At 46.9% G+C, this 22,929-nt stretch overlaps 1 protein-coding gene across 3 annotated transcripts in view; it reads right to left on the bottom strand.

Moving 5' to 3' along the window:
* The window catches only part of nkain4 (sodium/potassium transporting ATPase interacting 4), a 139,664-nt gene that overhangs the window by 76,651 nt on the left and 40,084 nt on the right, over nt 1-22,929 (bottom strand). For all 3 annotated transcript variants that reach the window (XM_064956020.1, XM_064956021.1, XM_064956019.1), the window contains exon 2: nt 4,039-4,176. In XM_064956020.1, coding sequence (XP_064812092.1) covers nt 4,039-4,176 — 138 coding nt within the window. The remainder of the gene's footprint in view (nt 1-4,038; nt 4,177-22,929) is intronic.

Below are 22,929 nucleotides of genomic sequence, written 5' to 3'. Positions count from 1 at the left end.
GCAGACGCATTATTTTCATTTTATTTGCGATTTTCAGAAATCGTTAACGTTGCGTTATGCTAATGAGCCTGAGGCTTTAGTCACGATCCCGGATCCGGGATGGGGAGTTTCAACAGGTTATTAAGCAATGGCTTCTTTCTGGCCACTCTCCCGTAAAGCTCGCTCTCTGCAGTGCACACCTTAAAGTGGTCCTATGGATAGATACTCCAATCTCCGCTTTGCAGCTCCTTCAGGGTTATCTTTGGTCTCTTTGTTGCCTCTCTGATTAATGCCCTCCTTGCCTGGTCTGTGAGTTTTGGTGGGCGGCCCTCTCTTGACAGGTTTGTTGTGGTGCCATATTCTTTCCATTGTTTAATAATGGATTTAATGGTGCTCTGGGGGATGTTCATTTCTGATATTTTTTTTTATAACCCAACCATGACCTGTACTTCTCCACAACTTTGTCCCTGACCTGTTTAGAGAGCTCCTTGATCTTAATGGTGCCGCTTGCTTGGTGGTGCCCCTTGCTTAGAGGTTGCAGACTCTGGGGCCTTTCAGAACAGGTGCATATATACTGAGATCATGTGACAGATCATGTGACACTTAGATTGCACACAAGTGGACTTTATTTAAGGCAGGCAGAATGGTCAGGCAGGTGGGCACAAAGTCCAGAAACTACCAGCAACTTTCTATACAGTCACTAAATTAAACGAACAAGTGTCTCCTCCTCCAGGTCGACCCATTGTAGCAGCAATTGACTCTGTGACATCCAACATTTCAAAATTTGTGGATTACCACATCAAACCGATGGTTGAGAATCTCCCATCTTATGTCAAAGTCACGTGATCTCATTAATAGAGGGCTTAGGAAGGATACCAGAGGGCACCCTGCTGGCCACTTTTGATGTGGAGAGCTTGTTCACTAACATCCCACACACTGGAGGCTTGCAGGTGCTGCAACACTTCCTTCAGACTCTACCCTTGTTCCATCCAAAGATTGCATTTTACAAGTTACTGTACTGGTATTATCCAATAACTACCTCATTTTTGAGTCAGACTTTGAGTGTAGCCATGGCCCACCCCTTAGTGACATAATTAGTTAACTTCTTGCGTCGAACAATCCCGGATCCGGGATTCTATTTATAGCCTCAACCTCATTAGCATAACGCAACGTTAACTATTCATGAAAATCGCAAATGAAATGAAATAAATATATTTGCTCTCAAGCTTAGACTTTTGTTAACAACACTGTCATCTCAGATTTTCAAAATATGCTTTTCAACCATAGCTAAACAAGCATTTGTGTAAGAGTATTGATAGCTAGCATAGCTATTAGCCTATAATTCAGCCAGCAACATTTTCACAAAAACAAGAAAATCATTCAAATAAAATCATTTACCTTTGAAGAACTTCAGATGTTTTCAATGAGGAGACTCTCAGTTAGATAGCAAATGTTCAGTTTTTCAAAAAAACATTATTTGTGTAGGACAAATCGCTCCGTTTTGTTCACGTTTGGCTATGAAAAAACCTGTATCCAGTTATAGCCTCAAGCTCATTAGCATAACGTAACGTTAACTATTTATGAAAATCGCAAATGAAATGAAATGAATGTGCTAGCTCTCAAGCTTAGCCTTTTCTTAACAACACTGTCATCTCAGATTTTCAAAATATGCTTTTGAACCATAGCAAATCAAGCATTTGTGTAAGAGTATTGCAAGCTAGCTTAGCATTTTGCGCAGCATTTAGCACGCAACATTTTCACAAAAACCAGATAACCAAATAAATAAAATCATTTACCTTTGAAGAACTTCGGATGTTTTCAATGAGGAGACTCTCAGTTGCATAGCAAATGTTCAGTTTTTCCTGAAAGAATCTTTGTGTAGGAGAAATCGCTCCGTTTTGTACATCACATTTGGCTACCGAAACGAACTGAAAATTCAGCAACCAAAACGTCAAACTTTTTCTGAATTAACTCCATAATATCGACCGAAACACGGCAAACATTGTTTAGAATCAATCCTCAAGGTGTTTTTTCACATATCTCTTCATTGATATGCCGTTCGTGGAAGCCTGCTTTCCCCTCAGAATCCCATGGAAAAATACCAGCAGCTGAAAATGACGCACCAATTTCGACGGAGGACACCGGGCGGACACCTGGAAAATGTAGTCTCTTATGGTCAATCTTCCAATGATATGCCTACAAATACATCACAATGCTGCAGACACCTTGGGGAAACGATAGATAGGGCAGGCTCATTCCTGTCGCATTCACAGCCATATAAGGAGACAATGGAAAACAGAGCCTCAAAAATCCTGCTCATTTCCTGGTTGCCGTTTCATCTTGGTTTTGCCTGTAGCTCCTGTTCTTGGGCACTCACAGACAATATCTTTGCAGTTCTGGAAAATTCAGAGTGTTTTCTTTCCAAAGCTATCAATTATATGCATAGTCGAGCATCTTTAACGTTGCGTTATGCTAATGAGCTTGAGGCTATAAATAGGATCCCGGATCCGGGATTGCTCGACGCAAGAAGTTAACCACGAGCCTGTCTGCCACTCTGTACCCACCTGCCTGACCATTCTACCTGCCTTGACCACGAGCCTGTCTGCCACTCTGTACCCACCTGCCTGACCATTCTGCCTGCCTTGACCACGAGCCTGTCTGCCACTCTGTACCCACCTGCCTGACCATTCTGCCTGCCTTGACCATGAGCCTGTCTGCCACTCTGTACCCACCTGCCTGACCATTCTGCCTGCCTTGACCACGAGCCTGTCTGCCACTCTGTACCCAGCTACCCACCACCTTACCCTCCCTACTCATCCTAACCTAAAGACAGTAGAGAACTTACCCTCCCTACAGACATGTAACATGTTGAGTCACCAAATCCCTTCCCTTCTTTTTCAAGAACGCTGACACACAAGTATACTTCCCTCTATCTGCTCTTTAGTTACTCTCTCCGTTCCACTCCTCTCCCTTCTCTTTTCATCCTCCCTCCATTTTCTTAAGAAAGCTGACACTATTCTTTCCTTCTTATCCCTGTATCCTCTCTTGCCTTTGGTTATCCTCCTCCCTCCGACCTCTCACACATTCCTTCCAATCTGTCTTTTCTCTCTCCCTCGCCCTTTGACTTCCTTTCCACATAAACACCCAAATTGAGCTTTGCTAAAATATTTTTTATGTCTTTGTGAATCTTTTATTGTTTGTTAGCTTCATCCATCCTATTTGAAGGAGTATTTATGTCTGTAATAAAACCCTTTTGTGGGGGAAACTCATTCTGATTGGCTGGGCCTGGCTCCCCAGTGGGTGGGCCTGGCTCCCCAGTGGCTGGGCCTGGCACCCCAGTGGCTGGGCCTGGCTCCCCAGTGGCTGGGCCTGGCTCCCCAGTGGCTGGGCCTGGCTCCCCAGTGGGTGGGCCTGGCTCCCCAGTGGGTGGGCCTGGCTCCCCAGTGGGTGGGCCTATTCCCTACCCATGGCCCACCCATGGCTGCACCCCTCTCCACTCATGTGAAATCCATAGATTAGGGCCTAATACATTTATTTCAATTGACTGATTTCCTTATATGAACTGTTACTCAGTAAAATATTTTAAATTGTTGCATGTTGCATTTCGATTTTTGTTCAGTTTAGAACATTAGTCATCTTCAATCTAGAACCTTCTAGGACATTCCATTGTATTTTTTAAACCTGGTCCTGCAGTGCTACAAGATGGCCAGGCGTTTGTTCTTGGCTAGTACTAACACACCTAATTCAACTAATCAAGAGGTGCTGTAACCCCCTCCCCCCACCCATAACCCCTCAGATTTAACCAAATCCTAAATCCAGCTGGATTTTTGTTGAGGATTGGCTTTAGGGTGCACTCTGAGTGTGAAATTAATGGAAGTTGAGTCATTAATTAAATGTACTTACTGATAGATTAATAGATTAAGACAACAAACAATGTGTTCAGGGAGGGGGATCTTGGGAGTTTGAATAAATGGATAAACGGTTCAATACAATTTGGGCTGACAAGTGTTTGTGTACATATATGTGTGCGTTTCTGTGTATGTGCGTGTTTGTACTCACCACCACAATGTAGCGTGGTCGGTATTGTATGGTGCCGAAGAGGCCGAGGATGACGATGATGATGTGGAAGAAGTTGGCCAGGATGGGTGCCCACTGGTACCCCAGGAAGTCAAACACCTGTCTCTCCAATGCCACCAACTGCAGAGAGAGAGGCAAAAAGGGAGAGAGGGGGAAGAGAGAGGGGGGAAGAGAAAGAGGAAGGGAGAAACGGGAAGAGAGGGTTAAGAAAGACTGAACTTGGGTGATGAAGGTAAATTACATCCAAATTAGCAAGGAATCTCCAAAGTACAATATAGGCAAGGTCCATTACCCAGCCAACCACAATGTACAACAACAGTATCCTAAAATCCAATGTGACACATCCATCCACATCCAAACGAAATAATGCATCAGTGTAATCATCTATTCAGCATTTAATCAGTCTTATCAGTCTGTGAGATGTGGCCTCGGAACACAATACTCCTCCAGCTGATACTCTGTATTGCCCAGAGGGACACAGATCTACACAAATACAGCTTTCATCCAGCTAACACAAACCCTTAGGGCCAACTTCCTGCACACACATACACTACATGACCAACAGTTTGTGGATGCCTGCTATAACAGCCTCCACTCTTCTGGGAAGGTTTTCCACTAGATGTTGGAACGTTGCTGCGGGGACTTGCTTCCATTCAGCCACAAGAGCATTAGTGAGGTTGGGTACTGATGTTGGGTGATTAGGCGTGGCTCGCAATCGGCATTCCAATTAATCCCAAAGGTGTTCAATGGGTTTGAGGTCAGGGCTCTGTGCAAGCCAGTCAAGTTCTTCCACACCGATCTCGACAAACCATTTCTGTATGGACCTCGCTTTGTGCACGGGGCATGCTGAAACAGGACAGAGTCTTCCCAATCAATCAATCAATCAATCAATAAATCAATCAAATAGATTTATAAAGACATTTTTACATCAGCCGATGTCACAAAGTGCTATACAGAAACCCAGCCTATAACCCCAAACAGAAAGCAATGCAGATGTAGGGTACTAAAAAATTTCTGCAGAATTGAAGGTTCCCAAGAACGCATTGCCCTCCCATCATTCATAAATGGAAGAAGTTTGGAACCACCAAGTCTCTTCTTAGAGCTTTCTGCCCGGCCACACTGAGCAATTGGTGGAGGGCCTTGGTCAGGGAGGTGACCAAGCACTCGATGGTCACTCTGACAGAGCTCCAGAGTTCCTCTGTGGAGATGGGAGAACCTTCTAGAAGGACAACCATCTCTGCAGCACTGCACCAATCAGGCCTTTATGGTGGCCAGGCAGAAGCCACTCCTCAGTAAAAGCCTCATGACAGCCCAAAGCACCTAAAGACTCTCTGACCATGAGAAACAAGATTCTCTGGTCTGATGAAACCAAGATTTAACTCTTTGGCCTGAATCCCAAGCGTCAAGTCTGGAGGAAATCTGGCACCATCCCTACGGTAAAGCATGGTGGTGGCAGCATCATGTTGTGGGGATGTTTTCAGTGGCAGGGACTGGGAGACTAGTCAGAATCAAGGGAAAGGTGAATGGAACAAAGTACAGAGAGATCCTTGATGAAAAATTGCTCCAGAGCACTCTCCAAACTATTGCCACAAAGTTGGAAGCACAGAATCATCTAGAATGTAACTGTATGCTCTAACGTTAAGATTTCCCTTCATTGGGACCAAAGAGCCTAACCTGAACCATGTCCAGAGTCCAATGGCAGCGAGCTTTACACCACTCCAGCCGACGCTTGGCATTGCGCATGATGATCTTAGGCTTGTGTGCGGCTGCTCGCCCTGGAAATCAATTTCATGAAGCTCCCTGTGAATAGTTATTGTGCTGACGTTGTTTCCAGAGGCAGTTTGGAACTCGGTGGTGAGTCTTGCAACCAAGGACAGACGATGTTGACACGCTACGCGTTTCAGCACTCAGCGGTCCTGTTCTGTGAGCTTGTGTGGCCTACCACTTCGCGGCTGAGCTTGTTGGAAAGGTCACTATGACTGTTCCATGTTGAAAGCCACTGAGCTCTTCAGTAAGGTCATTATACTGCCAATGTTTGTCTATGGAGATTGTATGGCTGTGTGTTTGATTTTATACACCTTTCAGCTGAATCCACTAATTTGAAGGGGTATCCTCATACTTTTGTATATATAGTGTAGCTGCAACAACACAAACAGTCTCAGCTCGAACACTTATAGCCAGAGTGCTTGGAGTCGGTGTAAGTTATGAGAGAAAAGGCATTTAGTGAAATAAACAATGACAGATTCAAAGGAAAGAACAAGGTTTTCCAAACCTCCTGCCAGGAGCCTCCAGGTCAGTAATGGGACTATTATGGGATAACAGGGCCTTTTGTAATAACAACTCACCACTGATCCAGGGCAATTATTATTAAACAACAAATTCAAAATTGCACAACACACACACACACACACTGCTATAAGCCCTCCACAATAAAAGGAGGAAAACACATTCTGCCTCCCCTCCAGGCTGCTAGTGCTTTGTCAATAAAAAAAAATTAAAAAACAGGTAAGTTGCACCTTTTAGACGGCGAGTCCCTATACGCATCAACTCCATAGTGTTCTGGGAGGAACCACAGGAAGAATAGAGTATGGTACAGGTGTTTAATTATAATTCTGTCACTAGGGAGCAGTGGGTGTGTGCCTGTGGTGACAGTGTGTTTGTGGCGTGTGTCGACATGCCAGCGCCAGCCAACCACACTATGATAGATGAGGGAGAGAGGAATCCTGTCGCCGTGACGATGACAGACACACACACACATATACAGCCAATATCGCTGTTGTTAATGACATGGAAACGTTAACATGGGCTTTGACAAGCAGATTCGGGTGTGACAGGAGGAGAAATAAGAAGAGAATGAGATGGTGAGAGGCAATCAAATGCTCCTTGAAAATTACAAATAAAATCTTCATACAAAACTTGGATGGGCTGTGTGTGGTGTATGTGGTTTCTTCCCTGGACTGTGTGTGGTGGATGTGGTTTCTTCCCTGGACTGTGTGTGGTGGATGTGGTTTCTTCCCTGGGCTGTGTGTGGTGGATGTGGTTTCTTCCCTGGGCTGTGTGTGGTGGATGTGGTTTCTTCCCTGGGCTGTGTGTGGTGTATGTGGTTTCTTCCCTGGGCTGTGTGGTGTATGTGGTTTCTTCCCTGGGCTGTGTGTGGTGGATGTGGTTTCTTCCCTGGGCTGTGTGTGGTGGATGTGGTTTCTTCCCCAGGCCAAGTGTGGTGTATGTGGTTTCTTCCCTGGTCTGCGTGTGTTGTATGTGGTTTCTATCCTGGGCTGTGTGTGGTGTATGTTGTTTCTTCCCTGGGCTGTGTGTGGTGGATGTGGTTTCTTCCCTGGGCTGTGTGTGGTGGATGTAGTTTCTTCCCTGGGCTGTGTGTGGTGGATGTGGTTTCTTCCCTGGGCTGTGTGTGGTGGATGTGGTTTCTTCCCTGGGCTGTGTGTGGTGGAAGTGGTTTCTATCCCGGGCTGTGTGGTGTATGTGGTTTCTATCCCGGGCTGTGTGGTGTACGTGGTTTCTATCCCGGGCTGTGTGGTGTATGTGGTTTCTATCCCGGGCTGTGTGTGGTGGATGTGGTTTCTTCCATGGGCTGTGTGTGGTGTATGTGGTTTCTTCCCTGGGCTGTGTGTGGTGTATGTGGTTTCTATCCCGGGCGGTGTGTGGTGTATGTGGTTTCTTCCCTGGGCTGTGTGTGGTGGATGTGGTTTCTTCCCAGGGCTGTGTGTGGCTGATGTGGTTTCTATCCCGGGCTGTGTGGTGTATGTGGTTTCTATCCCGGGCTGTGTGTGGTGTATGTGGTTTCTATCCCGGGCGGTGTGTGGTGTATGTGGTTCCTTCCCAGGGCTGTGTGTGGTGGATGTGGTTTCTATCCCGGGCCAAGTGTGGTGGATGTGGTTTCTTCCCTGGGCTGTGTGTGGTGTATGTGGTTTCTTCCCTGGGCTGTGTGTGGTGTATGTGGTTTCTTCCCTGGGCTGTGTGTGGTGGATGTGGTTTCTTCCCTGGGCTGTGTGTGGTGGATGTGGTTTCTTCCCTGGGCCGTGTGTGGTGGATGTGGTTTCTATCCCGGGCTGTGTGTGGTGGATGTGGTTTCTATCCCGGGCTGTGTGTGGTGGATGTGGTTTCTTCCCCAGGCCAAGTGTGGTGTATGTGGTTTCTTCCCCGGGCTGTGTGTGGTGGATGTGGTTTCTATCCCGGGCTGTGTGTGGTGGATGTGGTTTCTTCCCCGGGCCGTGTGTGGTGGATGTGGTTTCTATCCCGGGCTGTGTGTGGTGGATGTGGTTTCTATCCCGGGCTGTGTGTGGTGGATGTGGTTTCTTCCCCAGGCCAAGTGTGGTGTATGTGGTTTCTTCCCTGGGCTGTGTGTGGTGTATGTGGTTTCTATCCTGGGCTGTGTGTGGTGGATGTGGTTTCTTCCCTGGGCTGTGTGTGGTGTATGTGGTTTCTTCCCTGGGCTGTGTGTGGTGGATGTGGTTTCTATCCCGGGCTGTGTGTGGTGGATGTAGTTTCTTCCCTGGGCTGTGTGTGGTGGATGTGGTTTCTTCCCTGGGCTGTGTGTGGTGGATGTGGTTTCTTCCCTGGACTGTGTGTGGTGTATGTGGTTTCTTCCCTGGGCTGTGTGTGGTGTATGTGGTTTCTTCCCTGGGCTGTATGTGGTTTCTTCTCCAGGCCAAGTGTGGTGTATGTGGTTTCTTCCCTGGGCTGTGTGTGGTGTATGTGGTTTCTTCCCTGGGCTGTGTGTGGTGTATGTGGTTTCTATCCTGGGCTGTGTGTGGTGTATGTGGTTTCTTCCCTGGGCTGTGTGTGGTGTATGTGGTTTCTTCCCAGGGCTGTGTGTGGTGGATGTGGTTTCTTCCCAGGGCTGTGTGTGGCTGATGTGGTTTCTATCCCGGGCTGTGTGTGGTGGATGTAGTTTCTTCCCTGGGCTGTGTGTGGTGGATGTGGTTTCTTCCCTGGGCTGTGTGTGGTGGATGTGGTTTCTTCCCTGGACTGTGTGTGGTGTATGTGTGGTTTCTTCCCTGGGCTGTGTGTGGTGTATGTGGTTTCTTCCCTGGGCTGTATGTGGTTTCTTCTCCAGGCCAAGTGTGGTGTATGTGGTTTCTTCCCTGGGCTGTGTGTGGTGTATGTGGTTTCTATCCTGGGCTGTGTGTGGTGTATGTGGTTTCTTCCCTGGGCTGTGTGTGGTGTATGTGGTTTCTTCCCAGGGCTGTGTGTGGTGGATGTGGTTTCTTCCCAGGGCTGTGTGTGGCTGATGTGGTTTCTATCCCGGGCTGTGTGGTGTATGTGGTTTCTATCCCGGGCTGTGTGTGGTGTATGTGGTTTCTATCCCGGGCGGTGTGTGGTGTATGTGGTTCCTTCCCAGGGCTGTGTGTGGTGTATGTGGTTTCTTCCCTGGGCTGTGTGTGGTGGATGTGGTTTCTTCCCTGGGCTGTGTGTGGTGGATGTGGTTTCTTCCCTGGGCTGTGTGTGGTGTATGTGGTTTCTTCCCTGGGCTGTGTGTGGTGTATGTGGTTTCTTCCCTGGGCTGTGTGTGGTGGATGTGGTTTCTTCCCTGGGCTGTGTGTGGTGGATGTGGTTTCTTCCCTGGGCTGTGTGTGGTGGATGTGGTTTCTTCCCCAGGCCAAGTGTGGTGTATGTGGTTTCTTCCCTGGGCTGTGTGTGGTGTATGTGGTTTCTATCCCGGGCTGTGTGTGGTGGATGTGGTTTCTATCCCGGGCTGTGTGTGGTGGATGTGGTTTCTTCCCCGGAACGTGTGTGGTGGATGTGGTTTCTATCCCGGGCTGTGTGTGGTGGATGTGGTTTCTATCCCGGGCTGTGTGTGGTGGATGTGGTTTCTTCCCCAGGCCAAGTGTGGTGTATGTGGTTTCTTCCCTGGGCTGTGTGTGGTGTATGTGGTTTCTATACTGGGCTGTGTGTGGTGGATGTGGTTTCTTCCCTGGGCTGTGTGTGGTGGATGTGGTTTCTATCCCGGGCTGTGTGTGTTGTATGTGGTTTCTTCCCTGGGCTGTGTGTGGTGGATGTGGTTTCTTCCCTGGACTGTGTGTGGTGGATGTGGTTTCTTCCCTGGGCTGTGTGTGGTGTATGTGGTTTCTTCCCTGGGCTGTATGTGGTTTCTTCTCCAGGCCAAGTGTGGTGTATGTGGTTTCTTCCCTGGGCTGTGTGTGGTGTATGTGGTTTCTATCCTGGGCTGTGTGTGGTGTATGTGGTTTCTTCCCTGGGCTGTGTGTGGTGTATGTGGTTTCTTCCCTGGGCTGTGTGTGGTGTATGTGGTTTCTTCCCTGGGCTGTGTGTGGTGGATGTGGTTTCTTCCCCAGGCCAAGTGTGGTGTATGTGGTTTCTTCCCTGGGCTGTGTGTGGTGTATGTGGTTTCTATCCCGGGCTGTGTGTGGTGGATGTGGTTTCTATCCCGGGCTGTGTGTGGTGGATGTGGTTTCTTCCCCGGGCCGTGTGTGGTGGATGTGGTTTCTATCCCGGGCTGTGTGTGGTGGATGTGGTTTCTTCACACGGGCCGTGTGTGGTGGATGTGGTTTCTATCCCGGGCTGTGTGTGGTGGATGTGGTTTCTATCCCGGGCTGTGTGTGGTGGATGTGGTTTCTTCCCCAGGCCAAGTGTGGTGTATGTGGTTTCTTCCCTGGGCTGCGTGTGTTGTATGTGGTTTCTATCCTGGGCTGTGTGTGGTGGATGTGGTTTCTTCCCCAGGCCAAGTGTGGTGTATGTGGTTTCTTCCCTGGGCTGCGTGTGTTGTATGTGGTTTCTTCCCTGGGCTGTGTGTGGTGTATGTGGTTTCTTCCCTGGGCTGTGTGTGGTGTATGTGGTTTCTTCCCTGGGCTGTGTGTGGTGTATGTGGTTTCTATCCCGGGCTGTGTGTGGTGTATGTGGTTTCTTCCCTGGGCTGTGTGTGGTGTATGTGGTTTCTTCCCTGGGCTGTGTGTGGTGTATGTGGTTTCTTCCCTGGGCTGTGTGTGGTGTATGTGGTTTCTTCCCTGGGCTGTGTGTGGTGGATGTGGTTTCTTCCCTGGACTGTGTGTGGTGTATTTGGTTTCTTCCCTGGGCTGTGTGTGGTGTATGTGGTTTCTTCCCTGGGCTGTGTGTGGTGGATGTGGTTTCTTCCCTGGGCTGTGTGTGGTGTATGTGGTTTCTTCCCTGGGCTGTGTGTGGTGTATGTGGTTTCTTCCCTGGGCTGTGTGTGGTGTATGTGGTTTCTATCCCGGGCTGTGTGTGGTGTATGTGGTTTCTTCCCTGGGCTGTGTGGTGTATGTGGTTTCTTCCCTGGGCTGTGTGTGGTGGATGTGGTTTCTTCCCTGGACTGTGTGTGGTGTATGTGGTTTCTTCCCTGGGCTGTGTGTGATGGATGTGGTTTTTATCCCGGGCTGTGTGTGGTCTATGTGGTTTCTATCCCGGGCTGTGTGGTGGATGTGCTTTCTATCCCGGGCTGTGTGGTGGATGTGGTTTCTATCCCGGGCTGTGTGTGATGGATGTGGTTTTTATCCCGGGCTGTGTGTGGTCTATGTGGTTTCTATCCCGGGCTGTGTGGTGGATGTGGTTTCTATCCCGGGCTGTGTGTGGTGGATGTGGTTTTTTCCCCAGGCCAAGTGTGGTGTATGTGGTTTCTTCCCCGGGCTGTGTGTGGTGTATGTGGTTTCTTCCCTGGGCTGTGTGTGGTGGATGTGTTTTTTTCCCCAGGCCAAGTGTGGTGGATGTGGTTTCTATCCTGGACTGTGTGTGGTGGATGTGGTTTCTTCCCTGGGCTGTGTGTGGTGGATGTGGTTTCTTCCCTGGGCTGTGTGTGGTGGATGTGGTTTCTTCCCTGGGCTGTGTGTGGTGGATGTGGTTTCTTCCCTGGGCTGTGTGTGGTGGATGTGGTTTCTTCCCTGGGCTGTGTGTGGTGGATGTGGTTTCTTCCCCAGGCCAAGTGTGGTGTATGTGGTTTCTTTCCTGGGCTGTGTGTGGTGTATGTGGTTTCTTCCCTGGGCTGTGTTTGGTGGATGTGGTTTCTTCCCCAGGCCAAGTGTGGTGTATGTGGTTTCTTCCCTGGGCTGTGTGTGGTGGATGTGGTTTCTATCCCGGGCTATGTGTGGTGGATGTGGTTTCTATCCCGGGCTGTGTGTGGTGGATGTGGTTTCTTCCCCGGGCTGTGTGTGGTGGATGTGGTTTCTTCCCCGGGCTGTGTGTGGTGGATGTGGTTTCTATCCCAGGCTGTGTGTGGTGGATGTGGTTTCTATCCCAGGCTGTGTGTGGTGGATGTGGTTTCTTCCCTGGGCTGTGTGTGGTGGATGTGGTTTCTTCCCTGGGCTGTGTGTGGTGTATGTGGTTTCTTCCCTGGGCTGTGTGTGGTGGATGTGGTTTCTTCCCTGGGCTGTGTGTGGTGTATGTGGTTTCTATCCCAGGCCAAGTGTGGTGTATGTGGTTTCTATCCCGGGCTGTGTGTGGTGGATGTGGTTTCTATCCCGGGCTGTGTGTGGTGTATGTGGTTTCTTCCCTGGGCTGTATGTGGTCTATGTGGTTTCTATCCCGGGCCATGTGTGGTCTATGTGGTTTCTATCCCGGGCTGTGTGTGGTGTATGTGGTTTCTTCCCCAGGCCAAGTGTGGTGGATGTGGTTTCTTCCCAGGGCTGTGTGTGGTGTATGTGGTTTCTATCCCGGGCTGTGTGTGTTGGATTGTGTTTTTGATTCTGCAGCTGAATCACTTGCGTGTGGGAATATGTGTGTCTGTCTCGATAACAATTGTTCTCAGAAAGCAGTTTTAACAATGGAAAACAAATTGTAACAGACATCCTGTATGAATCACATATCACCTTCCCTCTTTAAAAACACCCCTCTGTTTTGCCGGGTGAGTCAAAGCTCCTGGCACAGGCTGTGTGTGTGTGTGTGTGTGTGTGTGTGTGTGTGTGTGTGTGTGTGTGTGTGTGTGTGTGTGTGTGTGTGTGTGTGTGTGTGTGTGTGTGTGTGTGTGTGTGTGTGTGTGTGTGTGTGTGTGTGTGTGTGTGTTGCTGTGTGAATCAAATAAATAATTTTACCCTGACGAACACACGTAATTTATACGAACCTGGACGGTCCCCATGACCTGGAAGGTCCCCATGATCTGGAACGGTCCCCATGACCTGGACGGTCCCCCCATCAGTGTGTATGTGTGTCGGGGATGACCTTTTTATCTTTTTTAAATTGATTTTTAATTTCACCTTTATTTAACTAGGTAGGCTAGTTGAGAACAAGTTCTCATTTGCAACTGCAACCTAGCGGAGAAATATTGCTTATGTCAGAGCGCCGTTTCAGATTATTGAATAGTGAATGATTTCTGTAACGTTACAAATAAATGTGACAAAGCGATTTCATTAAGAAGCAGTGTATATTTCTAACTATATGTAGAACATGTATATTTAGTCAAAGTTTATGATGTGTATTGCTGTTATCTGGCATTATCTGGCGGAGCTATCTATAATTTCTCCGGACATTTTTTAGCATTTTCTGAACATGGCGTCAATATAAACGGAGATTTATGGATATAAATTGCATATTATTGAAAAAAACATAAATGTACTGTGTCACATGTCCTATTACTGTCATCTGATGAAGATTTTCAAAAGGTTAGTGAATTATTTTTCTTTTAATCCTGCGTTTGTGATTGCATCTTTTGTTCGACAAAATGGCTACATATCGTCTGTGTCTTTGTGGTGGTTTGACATACATATGTGCTATGTTTTTGCCGTAAAACATTTTAGAAATCTGACTCGCTGGGTAGATGAACAAGGTGTTTATCTTTCATTTGAGCTATTGGACTTGTTAATGTGTGGAGGTTAAATATTTCTAAGAATATTTTTGCATTCTGTGCGCCACTTTTTGAGTTGAGCGGGGGGGGGGGTGCTCTTGGGGAACGTGTAGCGTGAATACATTAAAGTTGATGAGGGAAATAAAAGTCTCCAACTTCAGTGATTTTTGCAATTCGTTCCAGTTACTGGCAGCAGAGAACTGGAAGGAAAGGCGGCCAAATGAGGTGTTGGCTTTGGGGATGATCAATTGAGATATACCTGCTGGAACGTGGGCTACAGGTGGGTGTTGTTATCATGACCAGTGAACTGAGATAAGGCGGAGCTTTACCTAGCATAGACTTATAGATGACCTGGAGCCAGTGGGTCTGGCGATGAATATGTAGTGAGGGCCAGCCGACTAGAGCATACAGGTCGCAGTGGTGGATGGTATAAGGTGATTTGGTAACAAAATGGATGGCACTGTGATAGACTGCATCCAGTTTGCTGAGTAGAGTATTGGAAGCTATTTTGTAGATGACATCGCCAAAGTCGAGGATCGGTAGGATAGTCAGTTTTATACGGGTAAGTTTGGCGGCGTGAGTGAAGGAGGCTTTGTTTTACGAAATAGAAAGCCAATTCTAGATTTGATTTTGGATTGGAGATGTTTAATATGAGTCTGGAAGGAGAGTTTACAGTCTAGCCAGACACCTAGGTATTTGTAGTTGTCCACATATTCTAAGTCAGATCCGTCCAGAGTAGTGATGCTAGTCGGGCGGGTGGGTGCGGGTAGAGAACGGTTGAAAAGCATGCATTTGGTTTTACTGGCGTTTAAGAGCAGTTGGAGGCCACGGAATGAGTGTTGTATGGCATTGATGCTCATTTGGAGGTGAGTTAGCACAGTGTCCAAGGAAGGGCCAGAAGTATACAGAATGGTGTCATCTGCGTAGAGGTGGATCAGGGAATCGCCAGCAGCAAGAGCGACATCATTGATATAAATGTATACAGAGAAAAGAGTTGGCCCGAGAATTGAACCCTGTGGTAGCCCCATTGAGACTGCCAGAGGTCCGGACAACAAGCCCTCCGATTTGACACACTGAACTCTGTCTGCAAAGTAGTTGGTGAACCAGGCGAGACAGTCATTAGAAAAACCAAGGCTATTGAGTCTGCCGATAAGAATACGGTGATTGACAGAGTTGAAAGCCTTGGCCAGCTCGACGAACACGGCTGCACAGTACTGTCTTTTATCGATGGCGGTTATGATATTGTTTAGTACCTTGAGGGTGGCTTAGGTGCACCTGTGATCGGCTCGGAAACCAGATTGCACAGCGGAGAAGGTACGGTGGGATTCGAAATGGTCAGTGATCTGTTTATTAACTTGGCTTTCGAAGACTTTAGATAGGCAGGGCAGGATGGATATAGGTCTGTAATAGTTTGGGTCTAGGGTGTCACCCCCTTTGAAGAGGGGGATGACTGTGGTAGCTTTCCAATCTTTAGGGATCTTGGACGATACGAAAGAGAGGTTGAACAGGCTGGTAATAGGGGTTGCAACAACGGCGGCGGATAGTTTTAGAAAGAGAGGGTCCAGATTGTCTAGCCCAGCTGATTTGTACGGGTCCAGTTTTTGCAGTTCTTTCAGAACATCTGCTGTCTGGATTTGGGTGACGGAGAAGCTGGGGATGCTTGGGCATGTGGTGACAGTGTTACCTAGCCTCAGTGCAGTGGGCAGCAGGGAGGAGGTGCTCTTGTTCTCCATGGACTTTACAGTGTCCCAAAACGTTTTGGAGTTAGAGCTACAGGATGTGAATTTCTGCTTGAAAAAGCTAGCCTTTGCTTGACTGACTGCGTGTATTGGTTCCTGACTTCCCTGAACAGTTGCATATCGCGGGGACTATTCGATGCTATTGCAGCCCGCCACAGGATGTTTTTGTGCTGGTCAAGGGCAGTCAGGTCTGGAGTGAACCAAGAGCTATATCTGTTCTTAGTTCTGCATTTTTTGAATGGTGCATGCTTATCTAAGATGGTGAGGAAATTACTTTTAAAGAATAATCAGGCATCCTCGACTGACGGGAAGGGGTCAATGTCCTTCCAGGATACCCGGGCCAGGTCGATTAGAAAGGCCTGGTTGCAGAAGTGTTTTAGGGAGCGTTTGACAGTGATGAGGGGTGGTCGTTTGACCGCGGACCCATAGCGGATACATTCAATGAGGCAGTGATCGCTGAGCTCCTGATTGAAAACAGTGGAGGTGTATTTGGAGAGCAAGTTGGTCAGGATAATGTCTATGAGGGTGACCATTTATACGAATTTAGGGTTGTACCTGGTGGGTTCCTTGATGCTTTGTGTGAGATTGAGGGCATTTAGCTGAGATTGTAGGACTGCCGGTGTGTTAAGCATATCCCAGTTTAGGTCACCAAACAGAATGAACTCTGAAGCTAAATGGGGGGCTATCAATTCACAAATGGTGTCCAGGGCACAGCTGGGAGCGGAGGGGGGTCGATAGCAGGTGGCAACAGTGAGAGACTTATTTCTGGAGAGGTTAATTTTTTAAATTAGAAGTTCAAACTGTTTGGGTAGCAGGCTATCTCTGCAGTAGATTGCAACTCCTCCACCTTTGGAAGTTCTACCTTGACGGAAAATGTTGTAGTTGGGTATGGAAATCTCAGAATTGTTGGTGGCCATCCTAAGCCAGGATTCAGACACGGCAAGGACATCAGGGTTGGAGGAGTGTGCTAAAGCAGTGAGTAAAACAAACTTAGGGAGGAGGCTTCTGATGTTGACATGTATGAAACCAAGGCTTTTTCGATCACAGAAGTCAACAAATGAGGGTGCCTGGGAACATGCAGGGCCTGAGGAACAGAGGAACAGAGGAGGAGTAGGATGAGGGTACGGCTAAAGGCTATCAAAACTGGTTGCCTAGAGCGTTGGGGACAAAGAATAGAAGGAGCAGATTTCTGGGCGTGGTAGAATAGATTCAGGGCATAATGTGCAGACAGGGGTATGGTGTGGGTACAGCGGGTACAGTGATAAGAGAGGTTGTATCTCTGGATAAGCTGGTTATAATGGGTGAGGTCACCGCATGTGTGGGAGGTGGGACAAAGGAGGTATAATAAGTGGAACTAGGGGCTCCATTGTAAACTAAAACAATGATAACTAACCTAAACAACAGTATACAAGGCATATTGACATATGAGAGAGACATACAGCGAGGCATAAAGTAATCACAGGTGTTGATTTGGAGAGCTAGCTAAGACAACAACGGGTGAGACAACAACAGCTAACCAGTTAAAACAACAACAGGTAAAATGGCGATGAATGGGCAGAGAGGGTCGGTTAACTACACACAGGGCCTGAGTTCGCGGCTGGGGCCGACAGATAAACAAAAAAATAAACAGAATGGAGTACCGTGATTAATGGACAGTCTAGCAGGCATCAGCTATGTAGCCAAGTGATCATAGGGTCCGGGGGGCAGCAATAGATGGAACAGGGAAGCCGTGGAGTAGTTGCCACTACGCTAGCATGCGGGCGCCACGGCATTTAAAGTTAGTAGCCCGGGGCTAGTAGAAGCATCTGCTCCGATGTCCGACGGAGGCCGGTTGAAGGCACAGTGGATGGAGACCAGTCGGCAGACCAGGCGTGGTGGTGCGGCGGGCGCCGTGTCGACTAAGGATCCAAGCCAAATGGCGAAAGAGGTATTGTAGTTGTAGTAATTTCGTTTTCTAGTCGGGAGATGCGCCTGGCTCACGGCTAACTGGTGCTAGCTTCGGGGCAGGAGTGTTAGCCACTATAGCCACCCGGTAGCAGCGGTGATCCGGTACCAAGTTCCAGAGCTTACGGCAAGGAGCCGGTGTGTTCTAGCCGTGTTTTTGTGGAGTCCGGGTGAACAACTGAGTAGGCTGGGAGGTGGGCCTCAGGGATAGCTTCACTACTGGGTAACTCGGTGGGTGCTAGCTAGCTGTGAAGATCAGGAGTATTGGTCCAGGGATTACGGCAGGAATCCGGCATTGTAGTGGAGAAACAGTCCGATACTGGTCGGCTGGCGAGTCTTATCCAGACTAAAAAAAGGGCTGGTATCTGTGCAGAAGGTAAAGGCCGCTAGCAGCGGCTAACAATGACTAAATAGCTTGTAACAAATTAGCTGGTTAGCTTCTGATGGCTAGGAGGTTCTTGATATAAGGTCTAAAAATTAAAAATAATAGCGGTTCCTTATCACATTGGGTGACGCAGGTTACCGGAAGGTATAATTGAACTAAAGAAATTGAAATATATACAAAAAGACGAAAAATACAAAAGTACACGAGAGGACGAACAAAATACATCTGCACTGCTACGCCATCTTGAAACGCAGAAGTTTATTGAGGTCATTGTTTGTAGAAAAGGTCACCTCACCTGGTGTTGCAGCTAAAGTATGAATCACATTCTACTATCAACAGACATAGGGGACAGAGAGGAGATCTTTTCAGGGGTTTGGTTCAGTTGCTATTAGAAAAAGTGCTACGCCTAGGCTATATCAAAGAAAGTTGATCTTATCTGCTTCTCTCTGCTTCTTCCCTGTATCAGTAAAACCACTATCTATGTCACAGCTTCCTGTTCTTAACACATCTCAGTGTGTGTTGGTGGTGTTATCTCCAACACTCATACCCTAATGACTTAGTTATCAGACCAGGAAGAGATCAAACGTCTTTCCTCTTACACACGTGATCTTCTCATCACGGTCTTATCCGTTTCCCATTCTCAGTGTGTGTTGGTGGTGTTATCTCCAACACTCATACCCTAATGACTTAGTTATCAGACCAGGAAGAGATCAAACGTCTTTCCTCTTACACACGTGATCTTCTCATCACGGTCTTATCCGTTTCCCATTCTCTCTCCTCCTTTACTGTGATGTTTAGGAGGCAAGGGCTTTGGGATGACTGAAATGGTTTTAGTCTTTGATGTGCTCCAAACGTCTTGTGAAAATGACAGGAAAGATCAAACTCTGTTACAAACCTGTGTGTGTATATAGAGAGAAAGGAGAGGAGGGAGATGGATAGAGCGAGAGAGAGAGAGAGACCACAGAAAGAGCGAGAAAGAGATAAAGGAGAGATAAAAAGAGGAGAGAGAACGAGAGAGAACGAGAGAGGATAGAGAGACCAGAGAAAGAGAGAGAACGAGAGAGGATAGAGAGACCAGAGAAAGAGAGAGAGAGAGAAAGATTGTGATTTACAATATCTGTTTATGATGAGGTATCGTGTAGCAGTACAGGTGATTAATTGAAGTTTAGCTTTCAGCGATTGTTTTATGGAAGAGAAGAGAGAGCGAGTGAGAGAAAATGTGAGCTGGAAGGAGAGACCAGAGAAAGAGAGCGAGAGAGCGAGAAGGAGAGATAAAGAGGAGAGAGATAAAGAGAGGAGAGAGAGACCAGAGTAAGAGAGGATAGAGAGACCAGAGAAAGAGAGAGAGAGAAACACATTGGAAAGAATTTCCAAAAAACAGATTAAACTAGAATGCTATTTGCCCCTAAACAGAGAGTACACAGTGGCAGAATACCTGAACACTGTAACTGACCCAATATTAAGGAAATCTTTGAATTTGTACAGACTCAGTGAGCATAGCCTTGCTATTGAGAAAGGCCACTGTAGGCAGACCTGGCTCTCAAGAGAAGACAGGCTATGTGCACACTGGCCACAAACTGGGCTGCACTTCCTAACCTCCTGCCAAATGTATGACCATATTAAAGACACATATTTCCCTCAGATTACACAGATCCACAAAGAATTTGAAAAAACAAATCCAATCCATCTATTGGGTGAAATACCACAGTGTGCCATCAAAGCAGCACGATTTGTGACCTGTTGCCCCAAGAAAAGGGAAATCAGTGAAGAACAAACACTATTGTAAAAACAACCTATATTTATGTTTATTTATTTTCCATTTTCCATTTTGTACTTTAACTATTTGCACATCATTACAACACTGTAAATAGACATAATAGGACATTTGGAATGTCTTTATTCTTTTGGAACTTTTGTGAGTGTAATGTTTACTGTTAATTTTGTATTGTTTATTATCTATTTCACGTGATTTGGCAATTTAAACATATGTTTCCCATGCCAATAAAGCCCCTTAAATTAAAATTGAATTGAGAATAGAGAGAAGGAGAGAGAGACCAGAGAGAGAGAGACCAGTGTCATGACTGTCCTGTGAGGATCAGAATGGGTCAGATCAGACTGGTGGGGGGCGACAGTAACCAGGCCTCTCTCCTTCCCAAAGAGGGGAGGAGGGGAGCTGCTGGATGGTCAACCGTTCACACCCGGGTGTAAATTACAAGAAAGAGAGACTCTCTCTCTCTTACTCTTTAGTATCAACCAAAGGAATGGCTTTGTTCACAGATACTTTTGCCCGCCCAAATCTCTAACGTTAAAAAAGTGACAATGGAACAACATTTTTAACATCATGAGGAAGTGGTCAGTGGGGAACTATGGAAAACAAATGTAATATTTGTTTTCATTTTGTGATGTTTTTAAAAACTGTAAAGACCAAACACTGTAACTTGGAAAGGATAACCCCTTTATATGTCAAGTTTTCATACAATATGTTTTGCATACAATATGAAACATGAAAGTATTTTTAAGATATGAATGTGTTTTTAGGAGTCATAAGAGGTCATTTCTAATCATATCCTTTGCACATTAAGTAGCCACGCCCTGAGTAAGGTCAGAAGAGCGTGTCTGACGGACAGAGGCGTCCCCTTTGGCCAGAGTACATAAAGCCTTGGTAACAAAATTAAAATCAGACCAGAAAAGCGTGGAGCGATAGCTTCATGTTGGAAATGGTTGAAACGTTGAACCTCAACACGAGGTGAAGAAATAAATTCACCTTCCTTTAGATCCGAGAGACGAAGAGCTGCAGCTCTGGCCCGAATCCTGAATACCAACACAAGGAGGAAAAGGCGAGACTCTCACCTCAGACAATCACTGGTCTGATATCGAGAAAAGCGAATCATTGAATCTTAGTGAGACTATCCTACTATGCTCATTACCAATGGGAACCGTCGACATGGCTGGTTATCTTCCAGAGTGAACAACAGTAGAAGCCGGGAAAGGGGAGACCCCTTTCGGACAATCAGAGCCATACAGCTGGAAGGCCAACAACTTTCCCGAGAAGGCTTACTTCAGACCGAGATAAATGACGAACAACGACATTTCACACGCAAATACATAAATGATTTCTTATTCCAAACGGGCGGTGGTTCATGTGCAAAGTATATGGTTAATGGGAGAATAGTTATAGAATGTGTCCCTTTTTCTCTCTCTGCCCCCCTCCCGCCTCTCCATCTATGTTGCAACAAGCCGTCATATCTTGTCAGTCCACTAGGGACCTTTGACTCATGTAAGAGTGTGTGTTTATTATGAGTTATTATTTAGTTAGCTAGTAAATAAATGATTAAACAAATTTGTGTAGTACTGAATTATGTGCAAGGCTGGGTTTTTTCAGATCCAAGAAGGCTACGATCGTTTCAGAATGAGTATTTGATAAGATGCAATGATTAATGAACAGCAAGGCACTGGAGCAACGAACCGCCCTTGCTGTCTCTGCCTGGCCGGTTCCCCTCTCTCCACTGGGATTCTCTGCCTCTAACCCTATTACAGGGGCTGAGTCACTGGCTTATTGGTACTCTTCCATGCCGTCCCTAGGAGGGGTGTGTCACTTGAGTGGGTTGAGTGGGTTATATCCTGTCTGTTTGGCTCTGTCCGGGGGTATCGTCGGACAGGGCCTCAATGTCTCTCGATCCTCCAGTATTTATGCTGCAGTAGTTTATGTGTCGGGGGGCTAGGGTCTGTTTTATCTGGAGTATTTCTCCTGTCTTATCCAGTATCCTTTGTGAATTTAAGTATGTGTTTTCTAATTCTCTCTCTTTTTCTCTTTCTTTCTTTCTTTCTTTCTTTCTTTCTTTCTCTCTTTCTCTCTCTCTCTCGGAGGACCTGAGCCCTAGGACCATGCCTCAGGACTACCTGGCCTGATGACTCCTTGTTTCCCCAGTTCAACTGGCTGTGCTGCTGCTCCAGTTTCAACTGTTCTGCCTGCAGCTATGGAACCCTGACCTGTTCACTGGGCGTGCTACCTGTCCCAGACCTGCTGTTTTCAACTCTCTAGAGACAGAAGGAGCGGTAGAGATACTCTGAAATATCAACTATGAAAAGCCAACTGACATTTACTCCTGAGGTGCTGACCTATTGCACCCTTGACAACCACTGTGATTATTATTATTTGACCCTGCTGGTCATCTATGAACATTTGAACATCTTCGCCATATTCTGTTATAATCTCCACCCGGCAAAGCCAGAAGAGGACTGGCCACCCCTCATAGCCCAGTTCCTTTCTAGGTTTCTTCCTAGGTTCTGGCCTTTCTAGGGAGTTTTTCCTAGCCACTGTGCTTCTACACCTGCATTGCTTGCTGTTTGGATTTTAGGCTGGGTTTCTGTACAGCACTTTGTGACATCAGCTGATGTAAGAAGGGCTTTATAAATACATTTGACTGATTGATTAATAAGATGACTGTTTATCGATGAAATAGGTAAAGACCTTAAAGAGTTTAATTTGGGAGATGGTAACTAAACAACTTATTCCGAGGTGTCCCAAATCCAGAGTTAATTGTTACATGATTAATTTAAATCGAGTAATAATTAAACATAGTTAGTGGATTCAATAAATAACAGACATCAGATTAATGAAAGTAAAGTCACGACACCAGAGAGAGCGAGAGACCAGAAAAAGAGACCAGAGGAAAAGAGACCAAAGAGAGTGGGAGACGAGAGAAAGAGAGACCAGAGAGAGAGAGAGAGAGATCGAAGAGAGATCAGAGAGAGCCTATAGAGAGAGTGAGAGACCAGAGAGAGAGCGAGAGACCAGAGAGAGAGAGCGAGAGACCAGAGAGAGAGAGAGCGAGAGACCAGAGAGAGAGAGAGAGAGACCAGAGAGAGACAAACCAGAGAGACCAGAGAGAGAGAGAGCGAGCGAAAGAACAGAGCACTGCTGAGGTGTGCGAGGCTTATTGCATCTTGCCATACTCACCCTCTAATTGCGTACCATTTATGGTGGGAGAATAGGTGTGGGTAGGGGGAACACACACACACACACACACACACACACACAC

This window comes from Oncorhynchus masou, chromosome 33 (genome assembly GCF_036934945.1).
Source record: "Oncorhynchus masou masou isolate Uvic2021 chromosome 33, UVic_Omas_1.1, whole genome shotgun sequence".
NCBI classification, from domain to species: domain Eukaryota; kingdom Metazoa; phylum Chordata; class Actinopteri; order Salmoniformes; family Salmonidae; genus Oncorhynchus; species Oncorhynchus masou.
The sequence above is the reverse complement of the archived record's forward strand: the minus strand, read 5'-3'. Positions and strand labels throughout refer to the sequence as shown.